We start from the raw sequence: 16,052 nt of genomic DNA on the forward strand, positions 1-16,052 counted from the left end.
CTTTAAATAAAAGAAACTGGGATCTGATTTCTCTATAATTCCTTCTCTAATTCCTCTGAATTAGCCTGTGGGAACTTCTCAGCCCTCACAAAACAAATTGAGCTCCCCACAAGCCAGACCTGAGGAACAGACACCAGACTTGCTGCTGAGGCCCCTTCTGGCATGAGACCTACCTCAAGCCTACTTGAATCACCCATTAGTAAAGAAACCACCCTCAAAAAAAGTCAGTTCAACATAAATTCTATCCAAACTAACAGTAATAAACCATAAACCAGTGGAAATATTAACCTAGGAAACAGACAAGCATAGTGTGTAAAGCAAACGCTGGATTTTCAAAGGTGTTGGTTGACATTAAATTTGGTTAAGTAGCTGTGTGATGGCATTTTCTCTGAGACTGTTGGTCTAGACACCCCTGTAAACCTTAATTCACAGGAGTCAAACCTGCCTTTGGCTTTCAAGCTGAAAAATGATCTGGTCCTTTCACACCACTCAGCATCTTATCCAGCGGAAGTGATTACAGAAGAATCAGGAATTTCTAGAGCTGAGGATTTCCATCTCTGATGAGGATTCCCACCTCCATTCCCACTTTAAGGCAAATTAGGTGGAAGGAGGAGGCATTCCCAGGGAGAAAATCATGATCAGGGTACCTTATGCCATGTTCCAGCTGCTTTTAGTTACCCCAGAGGCTGGAGGGAGCACAGGCATCAGTTCCATATCCTGGAGAGCTCAGGGATTATTTGGAACCTTGGCTAAGCCCCTTTATCCCCCAGGATATTTATTTACTGGATGCAGGGTGGGAAAAAAAGGGTCCCCTCCACAGAATTACTCTTACCATCAAAGGCCAGGGTGTGGGGTTGCCTCTTGCTCAGCTCTGATGTGAAAATAAAGGGGTTAAATTCTTCATCAGCCACTGAGTCATGTGAGAAACGGTTCAGTCAGTCAGGGCTGGAGACCTTTAACAATGACATTTCAGGAATTAAGGGGAAAAAATACTGCATGAGGTGAAGTGCCTCATAAACAGAGTCCTCTAAAAGACAGTTCAACATTTAATAGCCCTGAAAATTCACAGGCCAGATGTGGAATTTCACATTCTGATTTAAAGATTCAGACATAAGTTTTTTCACGTGAAGTTGGTTTTTTTGGGTTTTTTTTTTCCATTTTTTTTGTAAAAATTAGAACATCGTTTATAGAAAATTGGATTAGCAGGTCCACAGTGAATAACTTAATCAGGTGCCATGTAACAGAGCTGCATGCAGCCGTTAGCTAGAAATGTGCACTTTGCTGACTTTAATTAGTTTTAATTCATCTGCATATATATTAGCTGCTTCATGCACAAACATGCAGTGACACATGCAAGCTGCAGCTTTACCATTCCAGCTGGAAACAGACATGGAAGCACCTGGTGCTGAGGAAAATAAAATAAAATAAAATAAAATAAAATAAAATAAAATAAAATAAAATAAAATAAAATAAAATAAAATAAAATAAAATAAAATAAAATAAAATAAAATAAAATAAAATAAAATAAAATAAAATAAAATAAAATTTAACCCTGCTCTCTCACATGCCTTGCTCCAGGGAGAAGTGGAACTGAGGGAATTCACCAAGAGGTTTCATTTCCATTCCTGCCCTCGCATTTTGGATTCCTGCCGTGGTCAGAGTGGGGAGTGCAGCAAACCCCACAGCTGGTGAGAGCTCCCAGCGCTGAGGGCTGGCCGGCAGGGATGGCCAGGAGCAGGGCTGCAGCCACATGCCCCGTGGACTGCCGTGCACTCGGATTGCCATGGCAACCCCGGCTTTGGGGGGAATTCAGGCTATCCCGGCTTTCCCACGTTAGGGATTTCACAGCCAAGAAGCTGTGAATAAATTCTGCTTACGCTGAGCAGAACATAAATTAAACAATGTGGGATGTGAGGCACAGACCTGCCAGTGCTGCGCCCTTTTAATTCACATTTTCTCGGCAATTTCTGTTCAAAATTTGGCAATTTGCCTGAGAGTGACAGAAAGCACCTCTCAGGAGATGACTGGGAGGGAAACAAAGATAAGATTTAGCTCAGTGGTTCACATACAGACATTAATGGCAAGAACGGTTTTACAGTTTCATTTTTATGTCAAACCTTTCCCACAATTTATATGCTCACTGTCAATAAAATCTAGTGCCAGGTTTGCATACAAAAATCAACTTTTGTAAAGAAATTTAAACTTTGTACTTCCCTTTTGCCACAGGTGGTGTCCACGCTTGCAGAACAGCTGCTACAACCCTTTTAGAAGTCACACCCGCTGAGAACTGCTCAGATTAAATTCTGCAAATCATTTTTTTAAAGTCAATACTCCTGCTGTGATCAATAGGATTAGCAGAATTAAGAAATAGAGAAGAAATAATTTCAAAAATTGTGAGGATTTTTAATGGCATGATTGCTTTCTGTAGAAGTTCTCCAAAGCCAGGCTCACTCACAGAAAATCCCATTTGGGTGTTTTTTTACATCTGCCATGACAATAGTCCAGTTTTATATCTGTGTAACTTCACACAGCACCAGCTCCTGCTTTCAAGGCTTGAACATTATATAGCAAATAAAAAATACCAGTCTGATAGCTTTTTGAAGCACTCAGCAGAGATACAAAGTTGACATTAAGCTGCTTTCCGTGGCACTTACTACATTGTACTGGAGATGCCTCAAGAGCTCCCTTAGAGTTGTTATTTTTTTATCAGTAGAGAACACACACAAACCCCTGCGCTTCCCTGCAGGAGCTGGTCACTGCCTGGAGCTCTGTGACCTGCACCAACACAGCACCAGAAACCCAGAGCAAGGAGAGCTCAGCCACCATCCACGCAGGAACAAGCACACAGAGCACCCGGAAAAGGCTTTCAGCTCCCCAAACCCATCAAGTCAGAGAAATCACCGAATTCAAACCCAACCAGGATGGCCAGCTTCAGGGATTTCCATGGTGTCTATTACATCACGCTGCACAAGAACAAGCCTGTTGTTTTCACTTCAGCCTGCTTTAAGAGAGGCATGTGTAATGCTCTCAGGAATGAGGCAGGAGCAGGAATGGATCTGTGGACGGGACTTTTTAATGATTAGGAGCAGATTCCCACGAGAGAGCTGCATGACTCTGCCTTTCCCAGCAGCCGAGTAAAGCCCTGCTTCCTTCTCCCCTGAACCTACAATTGCAACACACCCCGCTCCTGTGAAGCAATCCCCAGCTGTGACAGTTTTTACTGAAACACAGGTTCTCCAAAAGTTCCTGAACCTCCCCTACCCTCAGCTCACCCCCACGATTCCTATTTCTGTGGTTGAAACAGTGAGCTAATTTCTTTCAAATGTTTTTAACCAAAACCCTGGCAGAGAAAAGCAATAAATCAAAGAGGAAGGACGACTTAGAAAAATATTTGTGCTAGAACACATTTTAAGGATACAGGTGATTCATGCAGAAGAAGAAGGGCACAAGGCATGATTAGAAATAAATTTGAATTGAAAAATACTCAGCCAAAAAGCCTGAATTAAGAACATGCTGAGCGCCAGAGAACGAGCTTGGAGACACAGTCTGTTATTAAGCTTTCTGCATTAAACAATTAAATGAAGCAATTAGATTTCAGAAAGGAGACAATTATTTTAGGAATGAAACAAAGGCTGGAGGAAATGCAGCTGCCTGAGTGTGGAGAATGGAGAAAAGGAAACCAAAGCATTGTATTTGAAATGTTCACAACAACCAATTTGTGTAAGAGGATTTTTAATTAATAGTCTAGAAAAGTCTTTTAACTCAGTAATGAAAATAATGCAATTTAAAAAAAGGAAACCACCTCAATATGTGATTACAATTGGTATCTTCAAAAATCACAAGCAAGTGCTGAAAGGGACTGAGGAGTGACATGGAAAAACAATTCTCCGAGATGAGAATTCTCATGAGATGGCACTTTTAACTCTCCACATGGTTTGATGTGCTGTTTTCTCAAGGCTGTGAGGAAAGATTACTCTCAGGAGACCGAGAGGAAAAAGGTTTGAGTAATTCCTCACAGGCAGATAGTCTTGCAGAGCATCCTAAAGGATTTGATAAAATGGGCAATTAAGTTATTTGTCTTACTCACTCACGGCTTTAAGTGCAGGCTGACACTCCACAGAGCACCGAGCCTCTCTCAGTTCCTTCTGAGCACGTCCTCTAAAAGCCTGGCCAAGCTTAGACTAAGGGCTTTTAATGAATTATAAACCAAATACAAGATCCTTAGCAGAGCACGGCTAGCAGAGGAGAAGGAAGCCTGCCCAGGGGCAGCCTCTGCCCCAGGCACACTGGCGCTCGAGTCTGGGCTCCCGAGGGCTGCCAGGGAATCCTTTTTTCCTTACACCTCCCTGAGTGACAGCATTGCTGCTGGCAAACTGCAGCCTGATTAGCACTTCTGAGAAGCTCGATGACAAAACACTTTGCTTTTTGTCTTTAATGTCCCAATAAGGGCACAGGTAACACAATGCCTGTTTAGCGCCACTCCTTGCTTTCAGAGTGTCCTTAACATCCACTTTCTCCCAGTCAGAGATCTTACTGCAGACAACAATCCCATCAAACAAGAAAAAAACCCGTTCCATTTATTTTGGTTTTTTAAAGAATTATTTTTAATGAAATCTACACAGAATTATACAATATAAAATCTTATTTCAAGTTATAAAAAATATGCATATGAGTTCAAGGTGTTTAATTTGAAAATAAGATTGTCAACTGGATCAGACAACACTCCCTTACAAATTGCACCCTTTATCCCTCCCCTCAGTAAAAAGGGACATAATCAACATTTGAGTATCTCATAAAAACGATCTGAATTGGCCCTGAAGTATGGCACAGATGGGTGCAGTCTAGGTCATTTCCTTCAGACACAGTAAAAGGATGTACAAAATCCTTAGAGAAACAAGGTTTTTACCTCCTGAAGCAGAATATTTCTTGTGAGGGCTAGGCTGATGAGTGCCTGGCAACAACAAACAGGTTTTTCCAACTGATTCCTAAAATATCCTGCCTGTATGCAGTATACTCTTCCTATTTCACACAAATCTCCTCGGTGAAGCAGAAAACTCATTAAAAGTGGATAAGAAAAGCACTTCAGCAGACTTGGAGGTGTTTGAGCACTCACCTAACATCCTGCTCACTTGCACTCCTCTGCTCCTAGGGATTGCTCAGAGGCAGGAAGGAAAAGCTACCGGAGCAATCCTTTTCTTTATATACTGCAGCATGGATACACCTGATGTCTGTGAAACAAAAATCTCCAGAACACCTGAGCTTATCACCCAGCTGCACCTCAGCACCTCCTCCTGGGGAGCCAGGAATTGGCAATTGATACAAGTAAAGGGAATAAGAACTTGCCCAAAAGGCAGACAGGTGGCAACTCCTTTGCTTGGATACAACCAGTGATACTAAATACACCAAACTGGAAAGATACTGAGAATCAGCACACAATGGTTTGGGCAGGGGGGGACCTAAAAGATCATCCAGTTCCAACCAATGACTCTTTCCACCAGACCAGGTTGCTCCAAGTCCCATCCAGCCTGGCCTTGGGCACTTCTAGGAATGTGGAAAAGAATCACGGAAGGGGAAAAACCCCTGACTGAAATGATTTTTCTGTCATGTGAACTTACAATGATTTACAGTTTCCACTAACTACAATAAAGCATTCAAGCGTAACTATTTGAGCAAAAGGCACCATGTGCAATGAAAACTTGAAAATTAGCAGTGTTACAACATTTCTGCAGAGCAGTGACAGGTTATGTGCTGACACCCGGCCTTCACAGCAACTGCACCACATAAAAACAGCTTGGAAAGAGCTGAAATCCCACAGGTGCAGCAACAATAAAACCTCTTCCAGTATCTGGCCAGGCACTTGGGAGGTGTTTGCAGAAACACAGGATCCTACAGCTGTTCAAGCAGTAATGGTAGCATGGGATTCTCCCCTTTGAAGTCTCCACAGCCCTGCATGTCCTCCACTGTGCAATTGTGCAGTTTCTCCAGCTGTAGGTCAGGTGTGAAGGCCACTGGCTGAAGGTTGTTCCAGATGAAAGCTGAGAGCTGCATCTGACAGAGGCTGGTGCATCCTGCTCCCCCTGAGAGTGGCTCACACCTTCCAGCACACAGGAGCAGCCTCTGGGACAGAGGCCACAGAAGGATGCCCAGCAAGGAGACCCAAAGCATCCCCAGCTTTGCAAAGAGGCTGCTGTGAACATCTTCTTCTCTTGGACAGTTTCAGGAGAACTTCAGGATGCTGAAGGCACTTGGTGCAGACATTTGACTTCCATTTCAAATCCAGGCATGTTTTTCCCAAGAAAGCCACCACAATAATTAGTGTCCCTCTTGCACTGCAGGCTGAGGTTACAGTTGTCTTAATATACTTTCATGGAGAGCAAATATATCTGACAAATTTCCTAAGATATTATTTTTTGCTACTCCAAAAGAAAAGCCAGCACCCAGCTGAAACCTTTACTCTTTCTCCCTTTCACACTGTATTCATAATAGGCCATTATAAAAAAAAATAATCCAACATCTCCATGAAATTTTAAATTCCAGTTGTTTCAGAAGTGTGCCATGGATGTATTTCCAGTGGAGATGCATCTGAAAAGTGTCTGCAGCAAAGCAAATTTTTCAGGTGAGTGGCAGAACAAAAGCGTGAGAATTTCTATATAATGGGAGTTCAGATCTTCTGAAAGCTAAAATATCTTGAAATAAGCATCAAAGTACAAAGTGCTCTATGAAAGGAATCTGTTTCCATGTCTGTTTCACCTGAGCACAAATTAACTTATTAAGGCACAAATAAGTGGCAGCCAGTGATAGTTAATTTGGTTCAGAAGAGAAGAAGGCACTGACTTTTTTCATTCATAGTTTTACACTGTTTTCATTTGGTTCCACTGTTCACCCGTAGAGCCTCTCTTCAATCAGGTCTGCCACCAATCTCAGGTTGCAGGCCTGGAGGGCTCTTATTAAGTCAGCCACCTTTGCATCCTTCCCCTTCCACTTCTGCCACTCCCGAAGTGCCTGAAAAACCATTTCCCCCAGGTCGTATCGATAGGCCACCTCCACCTTGTCCAGCTTCACGTCTGGCAGCCCGAGTTCTCGCATCAGCTTCTTCCAGTCCCTCCCAACATTGTCATGAATGACACCAAAAGCTACCTGCAGGAGACCTGAAACAGCAGAAGCATGTCAAGTCAGCCATGCACTTACTAAGAAACTCCAGAAAACATTGAGAAGTTGTTGGTTCTATTACAGCAAAACGCCACTACTCCTGTTGCACTGCACATACTGAGAGTTCTACAGAAGCCACTGGATAGACTTGGAATCCCAAAAGATAAAAGAAAGATAAAAAAGAGGGGGGGAAGTTCCACCCTGAAAGACATTTGTGTACTCGTTTACTGGGATTGCTGGGGAGTGATATATGCAGGTGTGAAAAATGTGTATTTTATGACTGGGTTTTTGCAAATATTAAAATGAATATTATATGTGTTGTGTTAGAAAGTAATGCTGTATTAATTCTCTTAGTAGTGTGTTAAATATAGTTTTAGATTATAAAAAATGTTAAAATAGAAACTGTGCTATGTAGGATTTTTTTTTAAAGAAAGGACTCACAGCGAGATAGCAGCCACAGGACACCTGAATCTTTCAGAGAAATAGAATTTATTGCCCCATTATCAGAAGAAACAAACTTTTTCCCGCCTCGAAGGCGCTGTTAGGATTCAGAGGAAGAAGTTGATGATGACCAGAGGGAATCCTGTGTTTGAATGGAGTTTATGCATCATGTATGAAGTGCGTGAATATGCAACAGGCTGTTGTTTTAAGGGTTAATCCTTTGTTACCGTGGGTCCTTTTTCGGGCTCGTGCTGCCCAGAAGAAGGTACCTGGACTGTCCATAACTCTTCGTCTCTATTGTCTCGTACTATCCTAATTCAAATTGTCCAAATTATTATTACTCTAATTGTATTACTATTTTAAAAACCATTTTATTACTATTAAACTTTTAAAATTTTAAAAACAAGTGATTGGCGTTTTTCACACGGGGATATAACTATATTAAAAAAAACCAAAACCCTCTGTAGAAAATAATCCACCTACCTTTTTCATGCTCATCTGGCTGATCCTCAGGGGCCTGAAGTTCCCCCTGTTCGAACTGCTCCACCAGTGCCAGCAGGTCGACCCTGCTGATTTTCCGCAGCAGCTGTTTCAGGAACTCCAGATCGTCGGGCGCGATGTGCCCCCGCTCCCTCAGGGTGCTGAAGAGATCCAGGCCGACTCGCACCGCCTCACTCTTTCCCTTCGGGACTTTGTCGCGGCAGAGGAACGTCAGGTCCTTCACCTCCTTGGCCGACAGCTCCGAGGAAACGGAGAACAGCAGGCTCTGGAAAGGATCCAGGGCGCCGCGGCCCGCGGGGGGGACTTCGGCGTCCTGTCCCAGCCCTCTGAAGTGGAAATCCATTGCTGTACGCGCGGGGCGACCTCTCGGGAACACGGAGAGACACCGCAGGGACGGCACGGTACCAACCCCAGCGGACCCGAGCGGCGGCCGGAACTCACGTCACCCGCGGCTTTCCCGCCCCAAGATGGCGGCCGCGCCGCCGCCCCTGAGGGAGGGCGTGCGCTCTGTCGCCGCCGCCGCCGCCTCAGCTGAGGTTGGGGACTCTCTGCCCCGAACCCCTCCCGAGGCGAACCGGCTTCTTTGGTGCTGCTGAATGCAGAGCGTGTGTTGGAGCCGAGCTCAGTGCGGCCGGTGTCGTGCTTCAGGAGAAGCCCCGGTGCCTCAGCGCCTCAGCCGTGGCCAGGTCACAAAATCACAGAACCAGAGTCACAGAATCAAAGAATCACTGAATCACAGAACCAGAGTTACAGAGTCAGAGTCACAGAATCGCAGAGTCACAGAATCACAGTCACAGAACCACTGAATCACAGAATCACTGAATCAGAGTGTGAAAAATGCACGTATTTTATGCTTGGCTTTTCGCGAATATTAAAATGAATATTACATATGTTGTGTTAGAAAGTAATGCTGTATTAATTCTCTTAAGTAGTGTGTTAAATATAGTTTTAGGTTATAAAAAATGTTAAAATAGAAACCGTGCTATGTAGGATACTTTTTTTTTTTTTTAAGAAAGGACTTGCAGTGAGATAGCAGCCACAGGACACCTGCCTCTTTCAGAGAAAAAGAATTTATTGCCCTCTTATCAGAAGAAACTTCTTCCAGGAACGGTGACTCCACCTCTCTGGGCAGGCCATTCCAATGTCTGATCACCTTTTCTGCAAAGGAATTCTGCCTAATATCCAACCTAAAGCTCTCCTGGTGCAGCTTAGACTGTGTCTTCTTGTCCTGCCACTTGTTCCCTGGAAGCAGAGCCTGACCTTCCCTAGCTGCCTTCTCCTGTCAGGGAATTGTGCAGAGCCAGAAGGTTCCCCCAAGCCTCCTTTTCTGCAGGCCGAGCCCCTTTCCCAGCTCCCTCAGCCTCTCCTGGTACTCCAGACCCTTCCCCAGATCCATTCCCTTCCCTGGACATGCTCCAGTCCCTCAATGACCTTCCTGAATCCAGGAACCCACACCTGTAGATTTCCTGGTTAATATTGAATAATTGGACTTTTTGTGAACACCTACCCCTATAAGACTTAATCTCGGTGTTGGGTTTTTTTTTTTTTTTGTTTTGTTTTGTTTTTTTTTTTTTTTTTTTTTTTTGGTTTTTTTTTTTTTTAAGGTGGAAAGAAAAGCAGCACAAGGATGAAAGGTTCAGCCTGGGCATGAGGAAGCTCAGGGGCTACCTTCTGGCTCACTGAGATGAGCATGGAGACAGGAGGGACTTGGTCACTTTTCCCAAGGAAAAGGGGCTGGACAAGAAGAAAATCACCAGAGGAGGTTTAGGTGGGGTATTAGGAGACATTTCTTCACTGAAAGGTTGGACAGGCATTGGAACAAGCTGCCGTGGGGAAGTGGTGGAGTCACCATCCAGGGAGAGATTTAAAAGATGTACAGATGTGGTGCTTTGAGACGTGGTAGAGGACTTGGCAGTGATGGCTTAAAGGACTCAATAATCTTAGAGTTCTTTTCCAGCCTTAATTGTTCCATGGTTCTATGGTTCTATAAACGGTTTTCTCCACCAAGAGCAAGAAAGGTCCCAGCAGAGCCCTGCCCCCAAAGAGATGCCATTCCCATGGCTTCCCTGCCTGACAGCTGCCCAGGAATTCCTTTCTGCCCTCCCTGTGTGCCCCTGCTGCCCCCAGAGACCCTCAGCCTTTCCCTGGAAGCACAGGACATGCAGCCTGGCCTTTGTTCCTCACCAAGATTAATTGTGACACAAAGCACCTCCTGACCTTTAAAAGGCAAGAAATGGGGCAAATGTTAAGTCCCTGTATTTTAGAGGTGACTCTTACACAAGGTGAAAGGTTGTGAACTTTTCTTAAATGGGAAAGGTCAAGTTCACTCCATTGTTTTGTAGGTGCCTTTTGGCTTTTCTTCTCAGCACATGTAGATAGTTCAGAAATTTTTCTTGTTCCTTCTGTGAGCACTGGCATGTTGATTCCCCAAGTTACGCCGTTCCTAAGTTGTTTCCAGCACACTTTAATTTATTATTCTTACAGCACACTCACAGACCTATGTTCTCTCATTATAGAAAGGTTTCTGACTGATAAATGGACTCAAACACTATCATCTTCCTCATTTCAGTCTCCACTCACACATTCCAATGTGAAGACCAAACCCCCAAAACATTTCTAAAACTCCCACAGGCACAAGCCCTCCTTAGATAAACCCACTAGATATTTTTGTTTATTCCCTAAATGCTGCAGACTAGAGGGAATTAACTTGTTACAGGGTCTCGTGGTAAAGGAAAGAGTGAGAGGAATTGCCACTGTGAATCTGAGCTGGGACAAGATGTGCCTGATTTAAGAGGTGCTTTTTTTTTTTTTTTTTGCTGCCCTGAATATACTTTAAACTCAAGGAAAGTCATTAGCAAAAAGGGTAGCATAGGAGAAATGTATTTGCTGTGTGAACATTAATTAATGAAGCAGGAGTAACCCTTGTAATGGTATAAGAAGTATAAAATCCAGTTAAATAAAATTCCTTTTAAATTTTGCCAGCAAAGGTAACTCTACAAAACAGCAGGGACCAAATCATATGGCACCTGGTGATGGCAACCAGCCAAATTCAGAGACAAATCTGTGAGAGGGAAGTCCAAATCAGCACAATTTATACCTTTATTCTCTATATCCTGACATGCAATTGAAGACAACATCAACTGAGGTTTTAATGAGTTCATCCAAACCTGGTGGTCAGATTCAGCACTGTGAAAGTGACACTGCACATTTATGTAATTCCAAAGGTGTCTAAGTTAGTAACAAAAGTGAAACTGAAAGACACAAATCTATGTTTAATTAAGACTCTTAAATGCTTTTAAACTCACTCCTATGGGAAGGCAGAGTGATTGAGCAGGGTCTTTTATTCTGTCTGAACCTGACTTGGATGCATTCACCGATGAAAATACCCCAAGCAATAAATTGCTTTATTCCAGTGATTTCCTTTGGAAGCAGTTTGTGGGGTTTTGGCAAAGGAAATATTAGGTGAGCCTAACAGATTGTAAGCACTTCTGTGTCAGAATAAAACTTAATAGAAATGATTAATTGGAGTAGCTCGGATTTCAGTGGAAGTTTCCCAGAAATTTAAGTGCTGTGAATGATCCGGTTCCCAACCAAATTTCTCAGGTTTCTCGAGGCAAGATGAGTCCTTGCAAAATACTGCAGAGGGAGCTCGAAGCCTGGGAGTGCCTCGGACTTAGCTTTGACTTCACGGTCCTTGCTGGAGGAGCAGGGCAAAGAGAGCGGGGAAAGATTGATTTCAGCAGAGCCCTCGGGGAGGTGTCAGTCGCCAGGACATCCCGGCAACGCCACCCATCCAGGGACTGCACAAATGGCCAAGTGCGGGGCTGTCCTGAGGCGTGTTGGTGTGGAAACTCGGGAAGAGCCTTCCCGGTTTCCAGCCAAGGCAAGCAACATTCTGCTGGTGCAGAGAAACTGGAGCGTTTGGGAGCTGCTGTGTTTTCAAGTGAAGCAGCTTTGATAATTTCTTTATTTCCCATGCAATGCAGTAGTACATATTCCAGGGGGACTTAAAATCCTTATCCTGAGAATTCTGAGAGACAGGTTGGGCAAACACCTTGGCACAGACAGCGCTGAGGAACTGTTTCTCTTTTGAGGCCCAGGTGATTGTACACTTCTTTTAATATACCTGCTCTTGTCTTCCAAGGGAATTAATGACCTCTCCTTTTTTATTCGCTGGCTTCGAGATAAGAGGAGATTTTGCATAAAAACTCAACCCTGTCCCTACTAGCAGAATTGAGCTACAAGAGGTTTTTAGTTTGCTTCCTGCTTTTTTACTCCTATGCTGAATAAACTGATTTCCATAAAATTTCTTAGTGTACTTATCCAATGCCTCTCACCCATTTTTTGCAAAACCCTAAAATGCACATTTTCAGCAAAGAGAAAACTGTTTCTGTATTTTCTTTTGTGAATGAATTGATCTGTACATGTTTATTTTGTCAGCTATCACCCCTCTGTTGCTATAACATCCAGTCTAGAAAGAAGTGCTCTGATAAAGAAACTCGTTTGTGAAGAGACTGAGGATCTTAGGAGAAAACTGTCCCTGACAAAAGGGCCCGTAAGAAATGTCAAATTATTATGGGTTGAGAGAGAAAATTAGAAGCAGAGTGTGGGAAAAGTAAATAAGTACTGAAAAGAGAGTGAACTCTGGCATGACTAGGTTGTATACAGATAAAAAATCTGGCCAAGTAACAACAACAACAAGCAGTAAGTTGTTAACAGATGCTTGAACTTAATATTGAAACAGCAGAAGTGTTGATATAATTCTGTTGATACAGTTCTGTTGTGTTATTGTTGGCAGAAGAAGTTAGTTTAACTTTAGGGGAAGGGTAAATTGTAGACTTTTGTTTATTTGCTCCAGCTAAAAAACCTCTGACTTGACCTTTTACCTATTTTTGTAGTGAATTTTCATCATACCATGGAAGTATGAAATCATTCAAACAAACATTTCACATGTCAATAAAGCTGTGTGCATATATTAGCCCAGCACACCTCATTCCTCTAAACCATATTTATTACTTCAGCTCTGCAACATCAATTTTGGACTTGGAAAAAACAGAAGAACAGAGAAGACAGAGAGCAAGGGTTGTTTGTAAAGGAATGTCATTGTGAAATGACAAAATGTCCCCAAATAACAGTGTATGATCATTAAATCTCTTTTGGGGCCCTTTCTATTTCTGTTCAGTTCAGTTCCTGCTCTGTGACTGGCTGAGGGCAAAGCAAAGCAAATTGAGATCCAAACTGGAAGTTGCTATTCATGCAGGGAAATAATCCAGCAGCTCTGATTGCCAGGCTTGGAAGCTAATACTGATTCATTTCTGCAGAGTATGTATAATTTGTTCTTTATTTTCCTGAGCTGCTGTATTGCTAGTTCCTAAACCAGATAAAACCATGAAAAGGTAAATACTTACCACAGTAACATTTATTTTCTCTAAATTGAAGTGTTTTTCTTCATTCTCCATCTTTGTATTAGAAAATACAATATTCTGAGCAGCTATAAAATAAAGGTTAGGATAACAAAAATAATTATTTTGCAGAAAATTGATCCATTTTGCACCACTTTGGAGTATTTCTTACAAGCATGTAATTAGTTCTGTGCCACAGGACTTCATCCTCCCACCCAAGGAAAGGTTTTCTTCCCTTACTGAGGGGCAGCACTCCATTGCCTGCTGAAGAGCATTGCAGCATTGCAGTTGAAATAATGGCAGCAGGGATTTATCTTTTTTTTTTTTTTTTTTTTTTTTTTTTTTTTTTTTGGTGTATGAATATTCAGCTCTTATCTCTTCTGTACTAACAGACTCTGCTTTGGACCTGGTAAAAATGGAAAATTTTTCCCAACCATGTCCCTGCATCCAGCCTGCAGAGACCAGAAAATATTCAAATGTCTCTCAAAGGTACTGAAATTTTGCTTTAATAAATAAAAATGAGTGAGCCTGTCACACTTACTTGATTTTTGAGTTAAATTCAGGTATTGTGAAATCACTATTTTGACTGGAGAGAATGACAAGCCAAGAGGTGGGGGTTTTTTCCTAGAAACAAGCATTGCTTTATATATCTGTGATTTTCATTCTTTTCAGGACGTGCCAGTGCAGTATTTTCCGTCTGAGTCACTGTCCTGGAGGTTGGAAGGTGCAAGTTTTTTACTCAATTCCGATTAGAGAGGGAGTGCCTCATGTGCTCAAGCTCAGTGCACTTATTATCCAGTTATTTCCTTTTAAAACATGAATAGTTTCACGTGGCCACCAAGTGATACAGGATATGACTGTGTGAATTACTCACAGGGATTTAGATATCATAAATAAGAAAGCAAATCTGGTTTCATCATCCCTCTCCCTTGATTCTTTGGGGAGGAAGTATTATTTTCTGCTCTCTGAAGAAATGCTGTAATTTGAGCTGGTCCGCAGTGCTGTGGTCAGACCCAGATACCAGCTAGTCCTAAACCACAATTTGGAGCCCATTTTCATACACAAACTTGTGGGAAACTTGTTGCATTTGTTCCCAGAGATGAAGAGTCTAGAAGGGGAGCGTGACTTCCTGAGAGAAGGCTGGATTAATCTGATACAAAATATAGCATTTATTTATTTTCCTTGCCGTCTGTATACTTCAGAAGAAACGAGGAAGTTACAAATGCCACAGCTTGGTGCCAGAAAAGCCACAGAGTTTTTTTCTTTTTCCTTGTGTAGATACAACCAAGATTAAATGACTTGTAGCATAGGATCAGCCCCAAGCTCACCCTCTCTGTTCACTCAAATGCACATCTAACCATACTTTGCTGTTCTTCACCACTTTTGGAGTGAGGCTTTTGAAAGGGAGCCTGTACCACATCTTTGCCCAGCACCTAAAGCTAGCAGTGATTAATTCATTGCCACTTCTCATCCCCAAGAAGCCCCAGAGGCAATTACCATCTTAGCTCAGCTGCTCTAAGGCAAGCCTTGTGAAGAGGTGGAGGAACTTGGTTTCAGAAGCCAAAGGTGGAGAGGCAAAAGGGAAGAGGTTCAGTAGAAGTTCAGAAGTGCCTCTCACTTTACTTCTTTCTCTCATTGAAGACAGGATGAAGGTGGAGCTGGAGTTCATGTTGATTTGCTTGCAGGAGTTTCACTGTTCCTTCCCTGCTCACAACTCCCCTTTTCCACTGCCAGCAGTGCCTGGGAAGAGCAAAATGCCCAAACAGCTCCAGGAGTCAGAGCCCACCAGCCTGCAGACACACAGGGCACACACACCACCTCTTGCAGTAAACCCAGGGCAGTCTGGCCTGCTGGGATTTATTGCTTCTCCACTTGCTGGCTAATTACCTGCAATTGCCTTCCTTCATTACCTGGAGATGTATTTCAGAGATTAATGCTTTGAGAAATGTGAGCTGCTCCTGTAATTACACACTGCTGCCATGACAGATGGGAATTCCAGGCTCAGCTCCATTCCTCCCACAGGACCAAAACCTTCCAGCTTCCATCTCCACACGAGACCTATGGCATTGCCTGGCTGGGTGTGGTTGGGATGGCATGTGGGAACACTGGCAGAGGCTGCCTCATCACCCACCTACAAGGGGAATCCATCCTTTTTCCAGAAAAACTAACTTGGGTCTGGGAACAGCAGGCAAAAGCCTTTTCTTCCTCTTTTCCCTACTGTGCATCTTTTCCTTAGCTCCATCTCATAGTTCAGCTGAGAAGATAACCACTATTTTCTCATTTAGCAGTAAAAACAGGGAATAACCATTTCTTCTCTTATAAGATTGCTTAACCTCATGCCTCTTACTCTGAGAAATGGACTTTATTACACTTAAGCTTGTTCAGCACAAACACTCTGCTAAATATTTTCTGTTTTGATTCTTGTTTCCCATGGCCATCTGAACAGATAAGTTTCCTGTTTTGGCATGAATTTTTTTCCAGAGATGGTACTAAGCCAGATGAAAGCTATGACCTCAGAATCTTCAATTTTCTTGGATTTTCCAAGGCCTTTGCCTCATG

The 16,052-nt window shown here is 42.9% G+C and overlaps 1 protein-coding gene across 1 annotated transcript; it reads right to left on the bottom strand.

Annotated features, from left to right (window-relative positions):
- Positions 1-6,206: 6,206 nt before the first annotated feature.
- FADD (Fas associated via death domain) lies at positions 6,207-8,497 on the bottom strand. The gene is made up of 2 exons (XM_058026330.1): positions 8,074-8,497; positions 6,207-7,148 (listed from the first exon to the last, which is right to left on the bottom strand). The coding sequence occupies exons 1-2, from the start codon at positions 8,432-8,434 to the stop codon at positions 6,880-6,882; spliced, it is 630 nt and encodes a 209-aa protein (XP_057882313.1). The 5' UTR covers positions 8,435-8,497; the 3' UTR covers positions 6,207-6,879.
- Between the last annotated feature and the right edge of the window lie 7,555 nt (positions 8,498-16,052).

Source organism: Melospiza georgiana, chromosome 6 (genome assembly GCF_028018845.1).
Source record: "Melospiza georgiana isolate bMelGeo1 chromosome 6, bMelGeo1.pri, whole genome shotgun sequence".
NCBI classification, from domain to species: Eukaryota; Metazoa; Chordata; class Aves; order Passeriformes; family Passerellidae; genus Melospiza; species Melospiza georgiana.